At 44.2% G+C, this 21,700-nt stretch overlaps 1 protein-coding gene across 1 annotated transcript; it reads left to right on the forward strand.

Moving 5' to 3' along the window:
• The first annotated feature begins 5,800 nt into the window (after nucleotides 1-5,800).
• On the forward strand, nucleotides 5,801-12,867 carry LOC111238362 (NACHT, LRR and PYD domains-containing protein 3-like). Its single transcript, XM_022767827.1, has 8 exons — nucleotides 5,801-5,814; nucleotides 6,778-6,856; nucleotides 7,053-7,281; nucleotides 7,428-9,231; nucleotides 9,336-9,509; nucleotides 10,834-11,007; nucleotides 11,137-11,183; nucleotides 12,291-12,867. The coding sequence occupies exons 2-8, from the start codon at nucleotides 6,854-6,856 to the stop codon at nucleotides 12,833-12,835; spliced, it is 2,976 nt and encodes a 991-aa protein (XP_022623548.1). The 5' UTR covers nucleotides 5,801-5,814; nucleotides 6,778-6,853; the 3' UTR covers nucleotides 12,836-12,867.
• The last annotated feature ends 8,833 nt before the right edge of the window (nucleotides 12,868-21,700 follow it).

Genomic DNA, 21,700 nt, shown 5'->3' on the forward strand with positions numbered 1-21,700 from the left:
CATTTCTTAACAGACTTACAAGTAAAATAAAATTAAATATATAAAACAGAATTTATAACTTATTTATTTACTGTATGTATAAGGGACTATTTACAATATTCATCATGTTGCCATGTGATGCAGTGTAGCACAGTTAGCATGAGGCTGATTTTCATCTACAGTTCCCATTAAAACATCCACACAGTGATGAAACCGCACTAAGTAAACTAAGCAAGATAAAACACATAATACAAATGGCACACAGTTATACATCACACACACACACACCTGAGAACAGAGCTACACATGTTACACTAGATTATTATATTTTCTTGACTGAATTACAAAGATGAATTTCTTCTGTTTTTTTCACTGTCAGTGATTTTATAGAAGAGTTTTGTTGCATTCAGGTGCTGCCCGTAAGCTGGTATGTCACACTTTTGACTGATATCAGTTGTGTTCAGGAAGCTTTCATTTTTATTCTCTGGATGTGTTTAATAAATCAGTGTTCAAAAACCTACAAGTCATAAACACAACAGGCCATAATTAACGTCACAAAGATGTGGATTTATCTTCAAGTTCCTCCATGTATGGCAGACCTGGGGCCAGATGGTCAATAAATCTGCACAAATAACAGACATACTCCATTTTCACACATGTTTGACAACAACAGGAAGGTGACATGAGTGACAGAGGATCAGTCATATCTTGATCATCCGGACAAATTCGACTTCTGGCTCCAGCATACTTTCCACTGCCCAATGACATCTCCAATCCAGGTCTCCTTCCCGACTGAGCACAGCCTGGGTCAGGGCCCTGTTTCCCCTTCCTGAGTCACCAAACAGTTTGTCAGAACTTCCTTGAGGCCAACCGAAAATCCTCCTCCATAGCCTCCCGAACTCCTCCCACACCCAAGTTCTGCTTCCATAAGTGCTGGGGCTGCTGCCCCGTACCCATCTGCTGCTTCTGGAGACCCCTGGCCCCAACAACTCAGACCTCCTTCTTCAACTTAACGGCTTCCCTCACTGCTGGCATCCACCAGTAGGTTCTCAGGTTGCCGCCTTGTTAGGCACCGACAACCTTGCAGCCACAGCTCATAACTGCCACTTCTACAATGGAGGCTTTGAACATGGCCCACTTGGACTCCATGTCCCCAACCTCCCTCTGGATGCACGAGAAATTCTTCTGGAGGTGTGAGTTGAATACCTCAAGGACAGGGGCCTCCACTAGACATTCCCAGCACACCCTCACTACACTCTTGGGTTTACCAAGTCTATCCGGCAGCCTTCACCACCATCTGATCCAACTCACCACCAGATGGTGATCAGTTGACAGCTCTGCCCCTCTCTTCACCCGAGTGTCCAAAACATACTGCTGCAGAGCTGATGATATGACCCCAAAGTTGATCATTGACCTTTGGCCTAGGGTGCTGCAGTACCATGTAAGCTTATGAGCTACCTTATCTTCAAACATGGTGTTTGTTATGGCTAAACTAAGACTAGCACAGAAGTCCAATAAGAAAGCATCACTCGGGTTCAGATCAGGGAGACCGTTCCTCCAAATCACACCCCTCCAGGTTTCTCTGTCGTTGCCTGCATGGGCATTGAAGTCCCCCAGCAGAACTATAGAGTCCCCAGGCGGTATCCTTTCCAGGACACCAGCTAGAGACTCCAAGAAGGCCTGCTACTCTGAGCTGTTGTTTGGTGCATAAGCACACACAACAGTCAGAGCCTTCCCTTCGCCAACCCTCACAGGTGCCTGTCGCCCTGAGCAACTCCAGAATGTGTCCAGCCTCGCTCTTGGATTTTGGTTCCACAGCCCCTGCTATGTGTGGAGATAAGCCCAACTTTATCTAGATGGAACCACTCCTCCTCCCTCACCAGCTCCAGAGGGGTGACATTCCATGTCCCTAGGACCAGTCTACAACATAGGGAGTCACCTTACCTAGGTTCCTGCCTTCACCTGCCACCTGGCCGGCATCACACCCTACCCTGAAATCTTTCCCCAGGGGTGGTGGGTCCGCAAGGTGGAGGCGCCATGTAGCTCTTTCGGGCTGCGCCTGACCATGCCCCATGGGTCAAGGCCCAGCCCACCCATTAGATGCTCACCAGCAAGCTCCCTTCCCAGGTCTGTCTCCAGGAGGGCGCCCCAGTTTCCCTACTCTGGGCGAGGTACCGCAACTCCCACATGGCCTCTTCATTCCAGGTTTTATGAATAGCTCTCGTGCCAGTGCCATCTAGCGATTAGATATACTAGAGGCTGCAGTTTCAGCACCGTAGTTTCAGGACCGTATTTAACTGCCATAAAGATTTATTCCACCCAAATACTACTTTTTATCCAAGTGATTGTAGTTTTAAAGGTGTATTCCACCCAAATACTACAAATAAAGATGGAATCATATGCTATGACCTTTGCAGTCACTAGATGTCAACCAGATATTTGAGAGGTTGGAGTGGGACAATACACAAGGATGACTCTTAGGACAGATTCAAGATTATATACTGCATATACATATATACATATATTGTTTAATACAACAACAAGGAATGTAAACAAATGTGTTCAACAAGTGGATAAGTGGAGGACACTGGGGACGAGGACACTGGGGGAAAGAACCTCGATGACTCCTGAGAGAGAGAGTGAGAGAGAGAGAGAAAAAATGAGAGAGAGAGATGAGGAGAGGGAGGGAGAGAGAGAATAGCAATAAGACGTTATGAAAATTAAACTTTTCCTCATTCTTAATACTCAAACCTGATTGTAAGTAGCTAACAGTACTATGTACCATCAGTGCAGTAAATACATTATAAACTAATAAAGTTTTTTTTTAAGTATAAAAATGCTACCTAAAAATCCCTACCTAACTCTCTAGAAGTCTAGGAAAAGTCTGCTTTAGGCCTCTTGTGGACTTGATGAACTGTTGATTTGGACAGCCCTCAATACTCACAGACTTCTCGGAAGCACACTTGTTAAGTCTGGACATTGCATTCAATCTTTTTTTGTTCTTTATGTCGTTCCTGTTGTTTGGAGTTTGAAAGCAGCTGCTTCACAGTCAGGACATGAAGTACAGACTGATAACAAGGGAGATCCAGTTGTGAGCAGCTTTTTGATTTTAAAGCTGTGTGGAAACAGTAAATGCATCATTTCTCACAGCAGCAGCCACTGGAATTATCCTGAGCAAGGCATTTAATCATAAGACAGTGGATGGCTGTGGCTGTTTGTGAATTTTCAGGGATCAGGTTTCCTTCTTTATCTGGAGAGAGGACAGAAATAACTCATGTCATTTTTGATTCATACAGGAGACAGCTCTGTCTTTCTCTTCAGCTTCATAACCTCTGTTCCCACAGTTTTTCACAAGTCTCCACCTGGTGTCCCCATAGAGCTCCATGCACACCTGCCCATCATTACCACAGTAGGTCCACAGTATATAAAGCTTTCCAGTTACACTCCAGTCTCATTTCAGGTCATGTTTAATGCTTTCACTCTGTGTTCCAGCCTTTGTCTCTGCCTGCTTCTGTACTTTGCATCTTTCTCTGTTGAGCCGATATTGAGCACATTAGATGTGTAGTTGCACCACCTAGTGTACAAATACTACAATTACATCACATTGTCTGAGATTCCCTTGGCACAGACTGGGTTTCTGCCACAGGTTAGACTGGTTTTTACGTCACTAATCTTTTTTTTTTTTAGACGTAAACTCTTATGAGGAGTTATGAGGATGTGAATCATCCTCAGAACAAATGCAACCAGACACCAGGACTGATGAGGGAGAGTTAACAGCTTCTTCTCTACAGATGTTTCCTCTTCACATGAAGGTGGAAAGTGTCTGTAAGTCCACCTGAAGTGAGTTCAGCAGGTGAGAATCCGACCAGATAAATCTGTACATGTCTGATGAACAGGATCACTGTGGTCACATTGTTTTGTATCACTGTTTGACTGGACAGTAGAAAGGTTTTTTGATGCGTAATGGCTGTTTCAAAATAAGTAAAATATTGTTAAGAATTTTGTTGGAGTTAAATGACAATAATTTGAGAAGCGTATGTATTTGTGTTAGTGTTCATAGAATCAACAGAGGTTTGATTGTAACAAATGCAATGTAAAAAATGCAGGGAGTGACAGAACTGGTTGGACAGCTTGGATCAACATGACTGAGGTCTTGTTGAACTCTGTGTCCTCAAAACACAGTCATCATCAATTACCAATTATTACAAATACTAGGACAGACTTGTCTTGTGGAGTGCCCTGTTCTCTTCCTAGATGAATCTGTTCATTGTGTCTGATGGAAAGAGAAGCTGGTTCAGTGTATTGTAGAGCTCCACATTTTGGAATATAAGGTCTATGTAAATAAAGTCTGTGGTAATAACTGACAACAGACTGTGTTGGGGTAATATACCAGTGATTAAGAAAAACAGATCTTAGGGTTTATTTACAGTATAATAAATTAATGTAGGTTTATATTACAAATGTGGGGATTACTGCAAAATACAAGCAAATTCATTTTGTTAGCCTCGATGGACCCCCCCACCACTTATGTATCTTTTCAAGTTTGTTCCTTCATGATTTAAAACACAATTTAACTTAACCTTATTTCCATGAACACATGGTTTTTGTGAGTACTCTTATGTTGTTGTTAATTAGCCTTTAGCTCCAAAATGTCATTAGCCGCGGGGCTGACATTGATGTCAAGAGACCCCTGATTATGTGTCCTTAGATGTAAATCCTATTGTAATGAAGCATGTTGTTGTGTTTGTGTGAAGGTGGGGGCTCTGCTATGAACCAGTGTGAAGAAAGAGAGGAGGGAGCCCCTCCCTCTAATACAACTCTGTGTGGGGAACATGAGAGCCAGACCAGAGCTCAGAGGTGAGATGAGGATCTTTAACTGTCCATGACTCCTTTCCATGTCAGAGCTCAGCACTCAGATCACTGCTCCATCATTATTCACACTAACTGTCACATCAACCACTCAATAACAGCTTAGAAGAAATAATAATCAACCACTAACTGTCTTAGTGAACAAAGAGCCAACCACTGATTAGTCAACTGATCAAATGAGGTGAGGTCAGATCACTTGTTGATGAACAGGAGAACGTTACTCATCCACTGACTTCTTACTCATTTTCTATCTGCTTAACATTTCAGCTGGTGACAGTCTGCAGAACATCTTTTTTCAGGTTAAAACTTCTTTTCATTTGTCACTTGTCTGTTTGTATCAGGATGCAGCAGCAGAGACAAGACTCTCCTGAACCCAGCTGTGTGTCCATGAAGAGTGATGGGTCTATAGGACACTATATTAACTTTGAGGATGGGCAACCTGCTAATGGAAGGTGAGAATTTAGAACTGAACTTTTTCATTATCTGACTGTCCTGAGAAGATGAATCATGTCTCAGACCAGAGCTTCAGTCTGTTGTAGGACTGAACAATGGTTTCATCATATAGAATGAACCACAAAGCTCCTTCATTGCACCAAAGCTTTTTATTCAGTATTGGCAGGTCTATGCTGCCCTCTGCTGGACAACACTGAAATGTAACACACCTCCTCCCTGTCTTCTGTGCACTGATTTATTTATAATATTGCAGGGAAAAAACACATTCAGTTAAAAACCAAGAAGTATTTCTTTTTTCAATTGTTTAACATGTGTATTCTAGGTGTATTCTTGGTGGGGTTTTTTTGGTTTGATTTGTTTTAAATGAGGCATTTTGATTTGTCACTTGTTTGTTTGTATCAGGATACAGCAGCAGAGACCAGACTCCCCTGAATTCAGCTGTGTGTCCATGAAGAGTGACAGGTCTATAGGTCACTATATTAACTTTGAGGATGGGCAAGCTGCTGATAGAAGGTAAGAATGGAAAAAAAGGGACAGAGGACATTCAGGCTTTAAACTTGTCAGGTAAGCCTGATTGTCCACACCATTTATCTGGGTGCTGAGTTTCTGAATGGATGACTGAACAGCAGCTGTATCTCAAAGACTGCAGAAAAATTTTACAGAGGCTCCTGACTGGTTTCTCTAAAATATTTGGGCAGGGAAGAGCATCCAGAGAGATGTGGATACATTACTGTTTCTAAACAGTACCAGTGACTTGGATTTAACTGGCTTGACACTTGTCATTGCTAAAGTAATGAGGTATTCCAAACCCTGAACGATTACTCTGCTGCCCAGGACTGATGATGTAGTGCCTCTGCACTCATCAGGCCTTTTTGGTCTTTTAACATCACCTCCAACAAAGGTGACCCAGCTAAGACTGATTAGATCCTAAGTTGTGTCCAAGCATTACCATCCCACAGATCACTCCTTATCCATCACCATCTGGAGGCAGGTCTGGTCCTGATGGCTCTAATCCTTGCCCCCCCCTGTGACCCTTCCCACTGAAATCTCTGCAGATCCATTGGCCAGCAAAGCTTCTAAATCTCCCCTCTATGTGTCCACAGCCGGCTCTCCATCTCTGCCTCTGACACTGCTCTTCAAGCTCCTGATATTTAACCTCTGTACAGATTCAAAGCTCTGTGAAGATGAGGTCTTCCCTCTGAGGGCTGATCAGGATGGAAGCTGCTTTGGTCAATGCGGACGTTTTTTGTCCTGTATTAAATTACTGAGGTGGAATTAACAAATTGTTACTGAACTGTAAAACTTCTGTGAAACATACTTGTTTCCTACTTCCTCTTGACTCATGACCAAGTCATTTCCAAGTCACCTGCCAATCTCCTCTCATCACGGGAGGAATTTGAAGTAATCAGTCACCTCTAATAAGTTCTGTTATATTGGAGTGTTTCATTTTCCTTAAAGTTGGTGTTTTCTCCACAGAGTTCAGCAGGAGAGCTCAGAGGTCCACAGTGATCAGTCTGTCCAGCAGCATCAACCAGACCTGGACTCCATATTTATGGTCTGTACATCTACAATCACACTTTTACTATTTAATTACATCAACCACAGATTAAATGCTGAAATTCCATTCAGGTCCTAACAGTCTCCATGCTGTTATGTTTAGACCAGCAGGCCTTCAGACTGACACATGAGTCACATGTTGTGTTCTACCAGTTTGAATGAAATTTTTTTTTTTTTGAAATCATCTGTTCCAGCTGCTGGAGGAGAAAATTGTCACTTTTGTGAAGAATGAGCTGAAGAAAGCACAGAGAGTCCTGAGACCAGATTACCCAGAATGCTTAGAGAATCAGAGGGAGGATGAGGAGGTGTTGGACAGTGAGGATGAAGAGCAGAAGACGAGCAGCAGAGAGGCATTTCTGAAGATCACACTCAACTTCCTGAGGAGAATGAAGCAGGAGGAGCTGGCTGACTGTCTGCAGAGCAGTAAGAGGATTTCTTTAACATGATAGATGAATGGGACATTTACTAACATCTCAAGAGATGGAGAGAAAATATATTCATACACTCATTCTTTAGTCTTTCATTCTTTATAATTACTCATTGGTCTTATTTGTTGCTTGTTCTTTTAGAAAGTCATGCTGCAGCTTGTCAATATAAACTCAAATCTAACCTGAAGAAGAAGTTCCGGTGTGTGTTTGAGGGGATCGCTAAAGCAGGAAACCCAACCCTTCTGAATCAGATCTACACAGAGCTCTACATCACAGAGGGAGGGACTGGAGAGGTCAATAATGAACATGAGGTCAGACAGATTGAAACAGCATCCAGGAAACCATTCAGACCAGAAACAACCATCAGACAAGAAGACATCTTTAAAGCCTCACCTGGAAGAGATGAACCAATCAGAACAGTGATGACAAAGGGAGTGGCTGGCATCGGGAAAACAGTCTTAACACAGAAGTTCACTATGGACTGGGCTGAAGACAAAGCCAACCAGGACATACAGTTCACATTTCCATTCACCTTCAGAGAGCTGAATGTGCTGAAAGAGAAAAAGTTCAGCTTGGTGGAACTTGTTCATCACTTCTTTACTGAAACCAAAGAAGCAGGAATCTGCAGGTTTGATCAGTTCCAGGTCGTGTTCATCTTTGATGGTCTGGATGAGTGTCGACTTCCTCTGGACTTCCACAACACTGAGATCCTGACTGATGTTACAGAGTCCACCTCAGTGGACGTGCTGCTGACAAACCTCATCAGGGGGAAACTGCTTCCCTCTGCTCGCCTCTGGATAACCACACGACCTGCAGCAGCCAATCAGATCCCTCCTGAGTGTGTTGACATGGTGACAGAGGTCAGAGGGTTCACTGACCCACAGAAGGAGGAGTACTTCAGGAAGAGGTTCAGAGATGAGGAGCAGGCCAGCAGGATCATCTCCCACATCAAGACATCACGAAGCCTCCACATCATGTGCCACATCCCAGTCTTCTGCTGGATCACTGCTACAGTTCTGGAGGAGGTGTTGAAGACCAGAGAGGGAGGAGAGCTGCCCAAGACCCTGACTGAGATGTACATCCACTTCCTGGTGGTTCAGACCAAACTGAAGAACATCAAGTATCATGGAAGATCTGAGAGAGATCCACACTGGAGTCCAGAGAGCAGGACAATGATTGAGTCTCTGGGAAAACTGGCTTTTGAGCAGCTGCAGAAAGGAAACCTGATCTTCTATGAATCAGACCTGACAGAGTGTGGCATTGATATCAGAGCAGCCTCAGTGTACTCAGGAGTGTTCACACAGATCTTTAAAGAGGAGAGAGGGCTGTACCAGGACAAGGTGTTCTGCTTCGTCCATCTGAGTGTTCAGGAGTTTCTGGCTGCTCTTCATGTCCATCTGACCTTCTTCAACTCTGGAGTCAATCTGCTGTCAGGAAAAAAATTCACATTCCCGTTTTCTATAGTTTTTAAAGAAAAATACAAACTAACACATCTCTACCAAAGTGCTGTGGACAAGGCCCTACAGAGTCCAAATGGACACCTGGACTTGTTCCTCCGCTTCCTCCTGGGTCTTTCACTGGAGACCAATCAAACTCTCATACAAGGCCTGGTGACACAGAGAGGAAGCAGCTCAGAGTCAAATCAGAAAACAGTCCAGTACATCAAGAAGAAGATCAGTGAGAATCTCTCTGCAGAGAAAAGCATCAACCTGTTCCACTGTCTGAATGAACTGAATGATCGTTCTCTAGTGGAGGAGATCCAACAGTACCTGAGATCAGGAAGTCTCTCCACAGAGAAACTCTCTCCTGCTCAATGGTCTGCTCTGGTCTTCATCTTACTGTCATCAGAAAAAGATCTGGACGTGTTTGACCTGAAGAAATACTCTGCTTCAGAGGAGGCTCTTCTGAGGCTGCTGCCAGTGGTCAAAGCCTCTAACAGAGCTCTGTATGTGCATATACATGCATATAGATTAACTGTATCTTTTTATTTAGTCACAAAAAAACACACTTTTGTAATTGGTTTGTTTTCTTTTGCTGATTCCTTTTCAGGTTGAGTGGCTGTAACCTCTCAGAGAGAAGCTGTGAAGCTCTGTCCTCAGTCCTCATCTCACAGTCCTCTACTCTGAGAGATCTGGACCTGAGTAACAACAACCTGCATGATTCAGGAGTGAAGCTGCTGTCTGCTGGACTGAAGAGACAATACTGCAGACTGGAAACTCTACGGTATGGATTCATCCCTTTGTAAACATTAAAGTTAATAAAGTTAAACATTCCCCAGAACTACTGAAATAATTCACAGGTGAGGGTTGAAAAATAATCAACACATCTCTTTTTCCAGAGAGGTGACCATCAGCATTCATGTGAGGCTCTGTAAGACAAACATGTTCTAAATGTGCATATGAACAGAAATCAAAAAAATTAAGTATATTAGTCATAAGTATACATGTATATAGTCATTTTGGATTATGGCTAAGGTTAGCATAATTTCATGTTGTTGTGGTACCCAGTGCTTAACTTGTCAGAACATCCTGGATTTCCATGGCTCAAAAGGGGTAGGAGGCTGCAAAATATGCAAGAAGGACACCGGACAAGAATAACACTTCACCCAAGTTTTTTTAATATAACCCCCAAAATATTCAAGGTCTACAAACCCAAAAACCAAGGAAACAAAAAAGCCTAGAGACTACAGCCAAACTAAACAAAAGAAAGCAAGACGCTGGGCTGAATAACATGACTACTGGTAATCTCCAGCCCAAATTAACATAATAAACTAAAATAACAAAACCCCACCGCACCTAAATGTGCGTGGAGGAGAAGGAAGAGAGGACAAAGAACCCTCACTACAGGTGCAGCTGTCTGTGTGTGTGTCTCCTCCCCTGTCTCTGCACTCTCTGCCCCTCTTATCCCCTCCCCCTCTCTCTCCCTGAGTGCTGATTGCACCCAGGTGTGCACCAGGCAGAGGGAGGAGGGAGACAAGAATAGCCGCGAGAGAGGACAGGACACCACATAACCAGGGCGCACGTAACAATGTATACAGAGATTTCCAAGTGTCTCTGTTACTCTCTCTATACCAACAGAGTCTACATAATTTACCACTTGTCCAAAATGCAGCAGCCATGCCCCTTCCCAAAAGCGAAAGATGAGAGCACATTACTCCTATTTTAGTGTCTCTTCATTGGGTTTCGGTAAATTTTAGAATTGATTTTAAGATTTTATTGATGACTTTTAAGGTTCTGGACTTGCACCTAAGTACATTTTAGATGTATTGACATCCTATGTGCCCTGCCTCAACCTGTCCAAAGTTCTGTTAGTCCTCAGCTGAAGACCAAGGGTAACCAAGCTTTTCTGTTAGGGCCCCCGCTCTTTAGAACATCCTCACTGAAGAGATTCAACTGGCAAGCTCCTTACCCTCTTTTAAATCCCTCTAAAAGAAAATATTTTTTATAGGTGTGCTTTCTCTGGACTTGGGGTCTGAATTTACTTCTAACTTCTTAAATGTATTATTATATGAAGTCATTCTCCTGATTCTTATTTTATGTGTGTTCAGTCTGTCAGGCTGTCTGGTCACAAAGGAAGGCTGTGCTTCTCTGGCCTCAGCTCTGAGCTCCAACCCCTCCCATCTGAGAGAGCTAGACCTGAGCTACAATCATCCAGGAGACTCAGGAAGGAAGCTGCTGTTGGCTGGATTGGATGATCTTAACTGGAGACTGGACACTCTCAGGTATGGACAGATGGACAGACAACAGCAGCTCTCACTGTCTCTCTGACTAACTGAAGAACTCTGCTTCGTGTTTCATGGTGGATAAGTGGAGGTGGATGAAGTTCATTCTGACTTTGTTTCTTTCTCCAGGATGGACCATGGTGGACCACAGAACCTGAGACCTGGTCTGAGGAAGTGTGAGCATTAAACTAGATTCTTACCTTTTCTTGACTGAGGTACAAAGATGAATTTCTCCTTCATTCAGGATTCCGCTTCTGTTTTACTCAGTGTGGCTGGAGAGATGTTAGAATTCAAGCAATCAATTTAAAATCCATAAAAAAAAAAAAAAAAACTGAATACAGTGATCCAACAAAATTTCATTAACAGTGGAGCCAACAGAGAACTCACTTTGTTTCTCTTGGTTTTTTGACTGTCAGTCAGCGTCTAGTTGAATGTAGGTGCTGTTCATAAGCTTGTACTTCAACACGTTTGACTGATAACAGTTGTATTCAGGAAGCCTTTAGTTTTCTTCTCTGGATATGTTTAATGAATCAGTGTTCAAAAACCTGCAAGTCATAAAAATAATTTTGACAATTGTAGGGGCGTGGTTTGGGGGGGCGGGGTTGTATGTAATGACAGCTGCTCTGATATTATTAGAAGCTTTGTGGATGTAGCTCGATGGTAAAACTGGTCTTGTTTTTTGCCGCTCTTTTCACTGACAGGTCGACAGACTGCTGAGGCAGAAACAAGTGTTGATATACAAACACATGATTCAGGGTGTGTCTACATCATTTCTGTCTCACTGTGGAAGTGGAAATGAGGCTCCTGTATGTGCATCCACTTCCACAGTGGCTGAGGTTCATAAAACAGAACCATGTGAACTCACAGCTTTATAATCCTGAAGAAAACAATGTGTTTGCATATTTCTGTCTTTGCCCACAGCAGTTTTTTACATCTGGCCCCTGGTCAGTGAAAACCAGCTTAGAGACAGTTGGTGGACCCACAGTTCTCTGACTGGATATTCATTAACACTGAGTTCAGCTTTTTGGAGCTTTTGGACTAAAACATCCAGACTGTTGAAACTTTTTGTAGTAGACGACAGTTTGAGATTTGATGTCAAAGGTGTGAACTTTGTGATAAATGTGAGCTCTTTGCTGAAGATAATGACAGTTTCAGAAAGCAGATGGCTTCTTTGTGCTGCAGTGGAAGTTTGAATGATTCACTTCCAGTAATCGTCAGTAAAGTTGCTGATAAATCAACAGATGATAAACTGCAGCTGTGTTGTGTCTTGTTCTCTCCATCAGATGCCTGTGAACTGGAACTGGACACAAACACAGTAAATGGAAACCTCAAACTCTCTGACAACAAGAGGGAGGTGACATATGTGAGAGAGGATCAGTCATATCCTGATCATCCAGACAGATTTGACTGCTGGCCCCAGCTGTTGTGCAGAAATGGTCTGACTGGTCGCTGTTACTGGGAGGTCAGGTGGAGAGGAGAGGTTTCCATATCAGTGAGTTACAGAGGAATCAGAAGGAAAGGAGACAGTGCTGAGTGTCCATATGGATGGAATGATCAGTCCTGGAGCCTGAGGTGCTCTGCTGATGGTTACTCTGTCTGTCACAACAACAGAAAAACATCCATCTCCTCCTCTGTCTCTCACAGAGTAGCAGTGTATGTGGACTGTCCTGCTGGCACTCTGTCCTTCTACAGAGTCTCCTCTGACACACTGACCCACCTCCACACCCTACACACCACATTCACTCAACCTCTGTATCGTGGTTTTGGCTTCCACTCATGGGGTTCCTCAGTGTCTGTGTATTCTATGTATGAGAGTCTTTGCACGTGACAGCAACTTCAGTCCTGTGGTTTAAATATTGGTGGTGGACAAAGTTTCAGTTTTCATTTAAATCACTGATTGTGCCCATAATGAACTTTTTGTGTACACAGTTTTTACTTCTTACTTCTGTAACATTTTTGGAGCAGTGTCTTGTTTCCTCTTGTATCCTGCTTCTGTTGTTTGTCATTGTTGTCATTTACTTCAGTTAAAGCTTTAGGAGTAAATGTGAACATTATTCCATGAGATATGTTTATTTCATCCAATATTGTTTTAGGATAAGTTAAGGTGATCTAAACAGCAATACAAATACACCCCTCCAATCAGTGCTCATTCAGAAGCTCCAACCCCCAAATTCATGGACACGCCAAATAAATCCATTGTGCTGGCAAACTTGTGTTTTTAGGTCTTTCTGGCTATAAAACCTTTACGCTTTGTACAAATAAATAACATGATACAGGGCAAACCACAGACTGTGGCTACAGTTGCTGCTACAAAGGTAACATACAGAGAGGATGACTTTGCATACATAGCACACCAGATACAGACAGTGATACTCACAATTCTTCCTCTACTGTAGCTAACATCACACCAACAACATATCTTTGCAAACTAGAAAGTAAGTTTAATGTCTGTGGGCAAGTAATTTAACAGTAACGAACACACAAATGTGACACTGGAACCTGCTTGCTAACAAACCAGTTGCAATTATTCATCACAAACATTAGCAAATGAGACAGTGAAACACAGCAAAACTAATGTTACCCACCTGTCCAGCAGAAACTGAGCAAATTCTGCATCCGTCTTCATGGCTTTCAACTCTCGGAGGTCTCTCAAATCCTGATTGGCAGCAGTGGACCAGTGTCAGGCACGCTGCCACATCAGTCAGCCCATGTACCATGAAAACGTGCTTTTTACTGGTCAGTCTCTGTCCTGGCCATCATTTAGGGTGTGGACCAGTCACCGCAGATGAGTCTGAATTCCTTTCCCAATCCAACCTGTGCAGTCTACGTTGCTGGAAAGCCTCACCTATGCTAACCCAGCATTTCGCCCTTTCCTGATCATAGCACTTCTTTTTCAGTTTTTGTTCTTCTGACCCTCTCTTCTTTGGCTCTTCCTTGGCCATCTCTCAATCTTGACAATGGAATTATGTTGTGGAGTATATTCAGCCATCACACCGCCACTGGAGGAAGTTCTTCCATGCGCTTGCATTCACCTCCAGTACTGCACTGGTCTCTCGTCTGAGATCACCTAATCAATCTCATTCAAAACTCTGCGTTTTTTGGCTATGATTCAAGGGGAGACTGGTCCTACTCCTTCCCCTAATCCTTAAATTGACACTAACTGTTAGCATGTGCCAGATTTACTGTCTCACTCCCACTGCCCCCCATCTCCCCTCTACTCTGTTTCTGTCCCTTGTCGTGCGCACAAACACAAACAGTCCCTGTTGCTCATTGGCTGGAAAGGCTCAATGTGAGCCAGTTTATTTTCCATTTACAGTGCCAGGATTTTTTTGCTACACATACAGAGAACGGACAGCTAGTGGACCATGAGGAAATATTAACAGAATTTGATAAATTGCAATAGATAACAATTTCTTACTCTACCATTAACTCTAATTTAGTGTGAAAAATAAGTAATTAAAAGTAATAAATTAAGTGATTCTAGGTACATTTCTAAACACCACTGTGCTAGCATTTCAACATGGGACTTGAGAGTAAGGGATAACTCCAAGGTTTTTAGCAGTGGGTACCACATGCTGAGCTAGAGATCCAAGAGCAGGTAGAATTTGGCTATGAGTGAGCTTGTGGCCTATATATGGATTTCAGTTTCAGAGGAGATGAACTTAAGAAAATGTATCTCAATCCAACCGTTAACCACAGCTAGGGAGTTATGCAGTGATGATCAAAGTGTAGTGAGACTCAGACTCTCCTCTCTCAGAATATATTCTCAATGATACAAATCACGCAGAGAAAAATCTTCATCAATAAAGAAAGTTGTTAATCCGACCCACAGATCTACTGTTTTTAATCTAATGCTGAATCTAAAAAAACAATAAAACCTAAAGCTTGTGAGTGATCCACTTGAATTTACTGAGTCTGTTATTAGTCCACTTGGGTGTGAACCTGTAGTCATGTTGTGATGTGGTTTCAGATTCAATGCTTTGAGTCTCTAACAGTAAAGAGATACTCTGCAAATTCATATTCACAGTCTAGATAAATGATGAGATAGATGAGTATTGGTCTGATTGACTGACAGGCATCTTTCGCTGATTGAATCGTTTGGTTTACTCTGATTAGTGGTTGGAAAACAGTGCTGGTCTGAGGTTACCATATTGACTGTTATTTGATCAGTAAGTCTAAGGACCAGCTGACAGCAAGGACTCTTTTAGGGGTTCAGTTCTTGGGTTTGTAGTGCCTGAAATCTCAGTATGTCTTGGGGGCTCAATAGGCTCTGTGCACAATTGCAGTGACGAACTTCCGGTTGTGTCGAAAGTTGGTTAACTCTTTTCTGGTTTATGTCAACTCATCCACATCAAGCCAAAGTTTTTGTCAAGATGTCAAGCTTCACAAGATGTCTACTTGACCTGCCAAAAATAACCATAAATGATGTCCACCACATTGTTGATGCATGTTCCCTTGCTCCTAGAAGCAAGTGGGAAAAGGGATTTTGACTGTACATATCGAGTTATCTGCATAACTATGAGGCTAAATAACAGATAGCTAGTGTTAGTTAGCAACGTGCTAACTCTGCTATGGGTTGTTCTTGTTTTTGTTTTGAAGAACAAGTTGTTCATTGCTGTACTTACGTTAACTGTACTAACTCTCTACCCATCTCACAGTTTCTAACAAAGTTCAGGGTACAGGTGAAGTCATTGTCAGGGCATTGTGCCACAGATCCATGAGGAAGTCTGAGAAGCCTCACAGTTTGAGTGTATGGTGAACCTGGGACTGATAAGCCAACTGTTATAAGCTTGTTATTTTAATGTTCGTGGGGATTCAGCTGGGTCATGTAATAATAATATTTATAATTTTTAACTCAAAAATAGTCTTAAAAGAGTATCTAAAAAGGCAGGCAAGATTACCTAGCTGGTCCCCAGCTGGATTAATGGATTCTTAGTCATGTTTTGTTCATCATCAGCAGCTCTTTTTGCATGTGAGCACATTACTCCCAGCTGAAGGTGCCAGCAGTCCCCCCTGTGCTAAGCTGTACCGAGGGAGAACAGCAATGGCACAAGCCCATAACTTTGGCAAGTCAAAAAGAAAGGGCATTTTAATCTGTTGCATTTTACATATTGTAATTTATACACCTGTTGGTAATATTTTCTAAACTATATCCTGCCTAACTTGATAGGGTATAAAACCAGGCTCAGTGGATAAAATGTGCTGTCTGCTAAACCAAAGTGTAGAGCAACAGAAGGTGTAAGGTAAAAGCTAAATATTGTATGTTTATTACAATATGCTACATTAATGTTTGAATGAATATGTGTTGCTGTATGCCACTTATAAATTGTATGCCCCACACAGGAGCATTCTTTACAAAGGCTTCAGTGGGGATCTACCTGATCTTTCCGTCCTTCAGGTGGAAGAGGTCTATAAGGATTTCTCTGCAGCTGAGGCACCAATGATCTGCAGCATGGGCATCAGCTGTGAAATTCCTCTGGTTGACTCTGTCCTTGCGGTTCAAGCTGGAAGTCCATTGTCCTACCAACAACCAGCAACAGCAAAGAGAGACCTGTCCTTCCATGATGTTCCACCACCTCCAAATCTTGAAGTTACCTGGGATATGGCGCACAAATTCTAATGTGCTAACAGAGCACAAAGCTCACATACTGAATGGCATCAACTAAGGAGGCCTAGACTGACTGCCTCACGTTTTAGGGAGATCTGTCAAGTTACAGTGGGCTCTGAAAAAGGTCTGGCTGACCGAATACTGCATGGGACTCGTCAGATGGCAGCTATGAAGAGGGGGCTCAAAATGGAAGCAGATGCTATCTGTGGGTAATGACTTAATTCTGCCCTGCATATACTGGTTGGAGTTTTTCTTTGGATGTTTAATATGGATATTATAATACCTATATATACATAATACTGCATGGAGGGTCTCTGTGAGATTCTTATCCCATCTAGTGTAGTCCTGATGACTGAGTGGACCTAAACTTCACTGCCACAAAGGGAGCTTGGTTGGAACACGCCGTCAAATATTTTAGTCCAATTTATACTTTGCATCTTTTTTGTAAAATTTTTGTACTAATAAACTTGTTCAGATTTCTAGATGAGAGCTGCTCCATCCAGCATGGGATGTATGCTGTAAAACCACTGGACAGAGAGACCACAGAGGAGCCCAAACAGACCCCAACAGGAGTTGGTATTTCAGCTTGTTTTAGGCTGTGTATTATTGAATTCATTACTCTGCTATTTTTGTTTGAACTATTTCTGTGAGTTTTTTAATTTTATTTATTTTTTCTTATTTTTCCCCGCAGGTGAGTCAAAGTGCAGTACATAATGTTCAGGTGAAAGTGACCCTCTAGAATTTTCTCAACTGAAGAAACTACTGTCTTGACTAAAAAAGGCCTCCGACAATGAAAGAGATACGATCACAGCACAGACGGTGAGTGGAGCGGGTTGGGGAGGCTCACACACACAGGGACAAGTTGGAAGGAAGGCAACAGTACTGTTAGGGAGCAGGCTAGAGACGTCGTCAAGGAAGCAGGAGGATTGGAACCAGGTAAGCAGTCAGCAGGGCGTATGAACTGGGAAGGAGCAGGCAGGCGGGTAATCAGGGCCAGACAAAAGATCAGGAAACCAGCAGAGAAGTACTCACAAGACAAACTCACGAAGAAGGCTGGGTAGATGAAGCAGGAGTCTCTGATGGTGAGGATCCCACAAGTAAGATTGGTGGGAACCTCACGTAGCAATATCAGGGCTGGGGAACGCCAAACAGCCACAGGGACAGGGACAGGCAGACGGGAACCAGGAGGGGCGCAGGCAGAACTCGTGGTCGGGGACAGAAGGCTCAGGTGTTTACCGGGGCAGAGATGGGGCAGGATAGTCAGAGATGAGCAGGGTTGATAACAGGAAGTTGGTCCAGAGATGAACGCTGGAAAGTGTTGCATAATACAGAGAACAATCTGGCAACAAGTGAATGGGGATGCATATTTACTGGCTTGATGAGTGATGTGGTGCAGCTGGGAACAACAGGTGGGGACGGTGAGGCTGATGATTAGGTGTGGCAAAGTGGAGAGTGAGACAGAGGCGGTGTAGAAACTTCACTTTGTGAATGCTGGGTCATCTAAATAGCTTCTGCATTGGCACACCAGTCAAAGCATGAGGACCAGGGAAGAGCCTTTCAACAGTTTATTTCCTTCAGGCAGTTCACTGTTACAGATGGTTTCATGGCTTTAAGACAAATGGAAATATAATCAGTAATCAGTGGTACTAAATCTAATCAAGGCGCTTTACTTATTAAACAAAGGAATGGTAATAATTATAAAAAATGTCAGTAATTTACTTAATCAAACAAAGACGCAGCAGTAACTATAACAAAAATCATAGACTTACTCAGATAATGCATCTGAAGCACAGTCAACTTCAAGAAACACAACTTCAAGGAACATAACATTCAGCTCCATGTGCTGCAGCAAACAAAGGGAGAGGCTGTGCAAGGCCTGATCCAGGCTTCTTATCAGTTAAGGTGTGGCCTGATAGGTTGAGTCAAGTCAAGTCCGGCCTTCCTGGGACTTGACTGAAGTCAGATTTTCAACAGGTGGGGTGAGTGGAAAAACACCAGAGAAATCAGGTAGGAGCAGTGGCAGATTGTGACAGACGTCGTTGAGAGAGGACGTCAGGTTTGATGTTCCGGGAACCAGGGCGGTAGGAGAGAGAGTTGAACCGCCCAAGGAACAGGACCCAAGGATCTGGCCTGGTGGGAATTCAGCCTCTTGGCAGAATGGAGGTACTCAAGGTTCTTGTCTGTCCAAACTAGGAACGGGAGCTTGGCACCCTCTAACCAGTGATGCCACTCCTCCAAAGCCAGCTTGACTGCCAGTAGTTAACAGTTCCCAATGTTACAATTCCTCTCTGCTGGGAACAGCCGTCGGGAAAAGAAACCACAGGGGTGCAGTTTCTGATCGTCATCATTGAAAGCGGATGGCCCCTACCCCAGTGTCAGAAGCATCCACTTCCACCACAAACTGCCTCTCAGAATCTGGCATGCGGAAGATGGGAACGGACATGAACCAGGCCTTGAGGGTCTGGAATGCCTTGTCAGTATCGGGAGACCAGCAGAATTGCACCTTGGAGGACGTCAAGGCGGTGAGGGGGGGCGACCACGGAGCTGTACCCACGGATGAACCTCCGGTAAAAGTTGGTGAACCCCAGGAACAGTTGCAGCTGTTTACAGGAATCAGGAAGGGGCCAGGCAGTGACAGCTGAAACTTTGGCAGGGTCCATCTGGATGCTACCTTGGCCAACGAATGTACCCCAAGCAGGAGACTTCTCTGACTTAACGAAAAGGGAGTTCTTGAGGAGCCTCTGCAGTACCACCTGGATGTGGTGGAAGTGTTCCTCGTGGGACTTTGAGAAGATCAGGATGTCGTCAAGGTACACAAAGACATGCTTGTTGAGCATGTCTCGGAGAACGTCGTTCACCAACACCTGGAAGACTGCTGGGGCATTGGTGAGACCAAAGGGCATGACCAGATATTCGTAATGGCCTGTGGGGGTGTTGAATGCTGTCTTCCACTCATCTCCTTCTCTGATGCAAACAGGTGGTAGGCGTTGTAGAGGTCCAGCTTAGTGAAGATCGTGGCACCCGCCAATAGTTCAAAAGCTTGTTCAGAGTTCAGAGGCTTGCTGGAGGCACACTTGATAACAGGACGACACCGGTAACCCAGTCCAGGTTGGGGTTATGCTGCCAGAGCCGGGGGATACCCAGGATGAGAGGTGCACTGGTGGACTGCATGAGGTGAAACTGGATCATTTCATGGTGGTTCTCTGTGATGAGGATCTGCACGGGCATGGTCAGGTGAGTGATGGTGCCCAGCAGGTGGCCATCAAGTGCACAGGCCGGAATGGGGTCAGGCAGAGGAACCAGCTCGATGCCCAGTTGCTTGGCTAGGTTCTGATTGAGAAAGCTGACGTCAGAACCAGAGTCTATTAAAGTGGCAATGGTGTGGGAGTCCTCAGGAAGAAGCAAATGAGCATGGAAGGGAGGGCATGGTTTGGGGAACTGTTTGCAGGTTCGACTCACCACCTACTGGTGAGTCCAGGCTTTTACTGGACAATGGGAGATAAAGTGTCCAGCTTGACTGCAGTACAGGCAGAGATCCCCCTTGCGTCATCGTTCTCATTCCTCCAGTGTGAGGTTGGTGCATCCCACCTGCATGGGTTCCGGCTCCCACGTTGAAGGGCTGGCCTCGAAAGACTTGGAACCAAGAGGCAAGCAATGACTGGGGAGGGATACTCATGCAGACTGAGCTCGGAGCTTCGCCCAACGCTGGGCCTGGATACACCGATCCAGCTGAGAGGACAGTTAGATTAAGGCGTCGAGAGAAGAGAGGAGGTCATGGGAAACCAACTTATCCTTGATGTATTCACCACGACACAGCAGATAGGCGTCACACTGAGCCAGCATGTTCCAGTCGCTTTGGCAAACTTGAGTGCGAAAGTCAATGGAGTAGTCAGCAACCAAGTGGTTTCCCTGGCAGACCCCCAGCAATCCACCCGCAGCATCAGGACCCTGGGTAGGTACCCCAAACACCTTGCGAAGTTCGGCAGCGAAGGCTTGGAAGGTGGAGTGGGCAATGGTCTGGCGTTCCCACTCAGCCAAGCTTTGCCTGTGAGGTGGCTGATGGTGAATGCCACCTTGGCAGCTTCTGTGGAAAAAATCAGGGGTTGCAGAGCGAAGAGAATGGTAAAGTTCATGAGGAAAGGGCTGCAGTTCTCCAGATCTCCAGCGTAGCGTACACAAGGCTCATAGATGGGACCAGCAGGTGCAGGCGAGGTGACAGGAGCAGGTGCTGGAGGAGGTAGAGCTGGTGACTGGGCGAATGCAGTGGTGAACTGTTGGACCTGGGTGGCTGGTGCGGCTAATGCTTGTTCCTGATTAGTCGCCATCTGCCGGATCTCTGCAGTGGTGGAGGCTAGTCTAGCCTCATGCTGCTGCAGGGCTCCTTCCACAATATCCAAACGAACCATTGGGGGGTTTGTGTGCACTGAGTCCTTGTTTTTGGGTATAGTATGGACCCAAATGCAGCAGACAACTAGATATAGTTTGTAATGTGGTTTCTTCCATAGCGATGATGTGATGATGATGAAGGAATCTCTGCAGACGCTGGCTCAGTTGTATATAAAAAAGTTTATTACAAAAAGGCATAGCATCGGTTGACAAGCATCAAAACTACCTGTGAGAGGACCCAAAGCCAAAAAGGATCTTCTCCCGTTTTTCCCCAAAACCATACAATTTATAGGCTGAGTAGCCTCTTAAATGCATATTCATTACATAGCTAATTCCTAATAACCTATAGTGGCACAGAGCCAACATTTATGCCCAAACATGGTCATTCTATATGAAGATAAATGATACCATAAATTATTTTATGTAAGACAAATGTCAGCTTTTAGGAATGTCTGAAAAACAGAAAAGGAAGGGGTGCTCACCCTCTTCTGGCACCTGACCTTTCCTAGGGTCTCCTCCTAAAAACACTCCTATCCTTGACTCACAAATCAGCTAAGACACCACAGTAATGACCTGTATTTATGAACCAGCAGAGATATTGCACACAGGTGGGTATTGGAGATAGAGGAAGGGGTCCGGGGCCGGGGCTGGAGATGCCATGCTGAGTGGAGCAGGTTCAGGTGGCTCACACACAGGGGC

The sequence above is a fragment of the Seriola dumerili genome, unplaced genomic scaffold (assembly GCF_002260705.1).
Source record: "Seriola dumerili isolate Sdu_G_001 unplaced genomic scaffold, Sdu_1.0 BDQW01000025.1, whole genome shotgun sequence".
NCBI lineage: Eukaryota > Metazoa > Chordata > Actinopteri > Carangiformes > Carangidae > Seriola > Seriola dumerili.

Bases quoted from the DNA above. Each gene is read 5' to 3' on its own strand.
- LOC111238362 (XM_022767827.1), top strand. The intron at 9,232-9,335 runs GTATGTGCATAT...ATTCCTTTTCAG, and splicing joins AAAGCCTCTAACAGAGCTCT to GTTGAGTGGCTGTAACCTCT. The intron at 9,510-10,833 runs GTATGGATTCAT...ATGTGTGTTCAG, and splicing joins TGCAGACTGGAAACTCTACG to TCTGTCAGGCTGTCTGGTCA.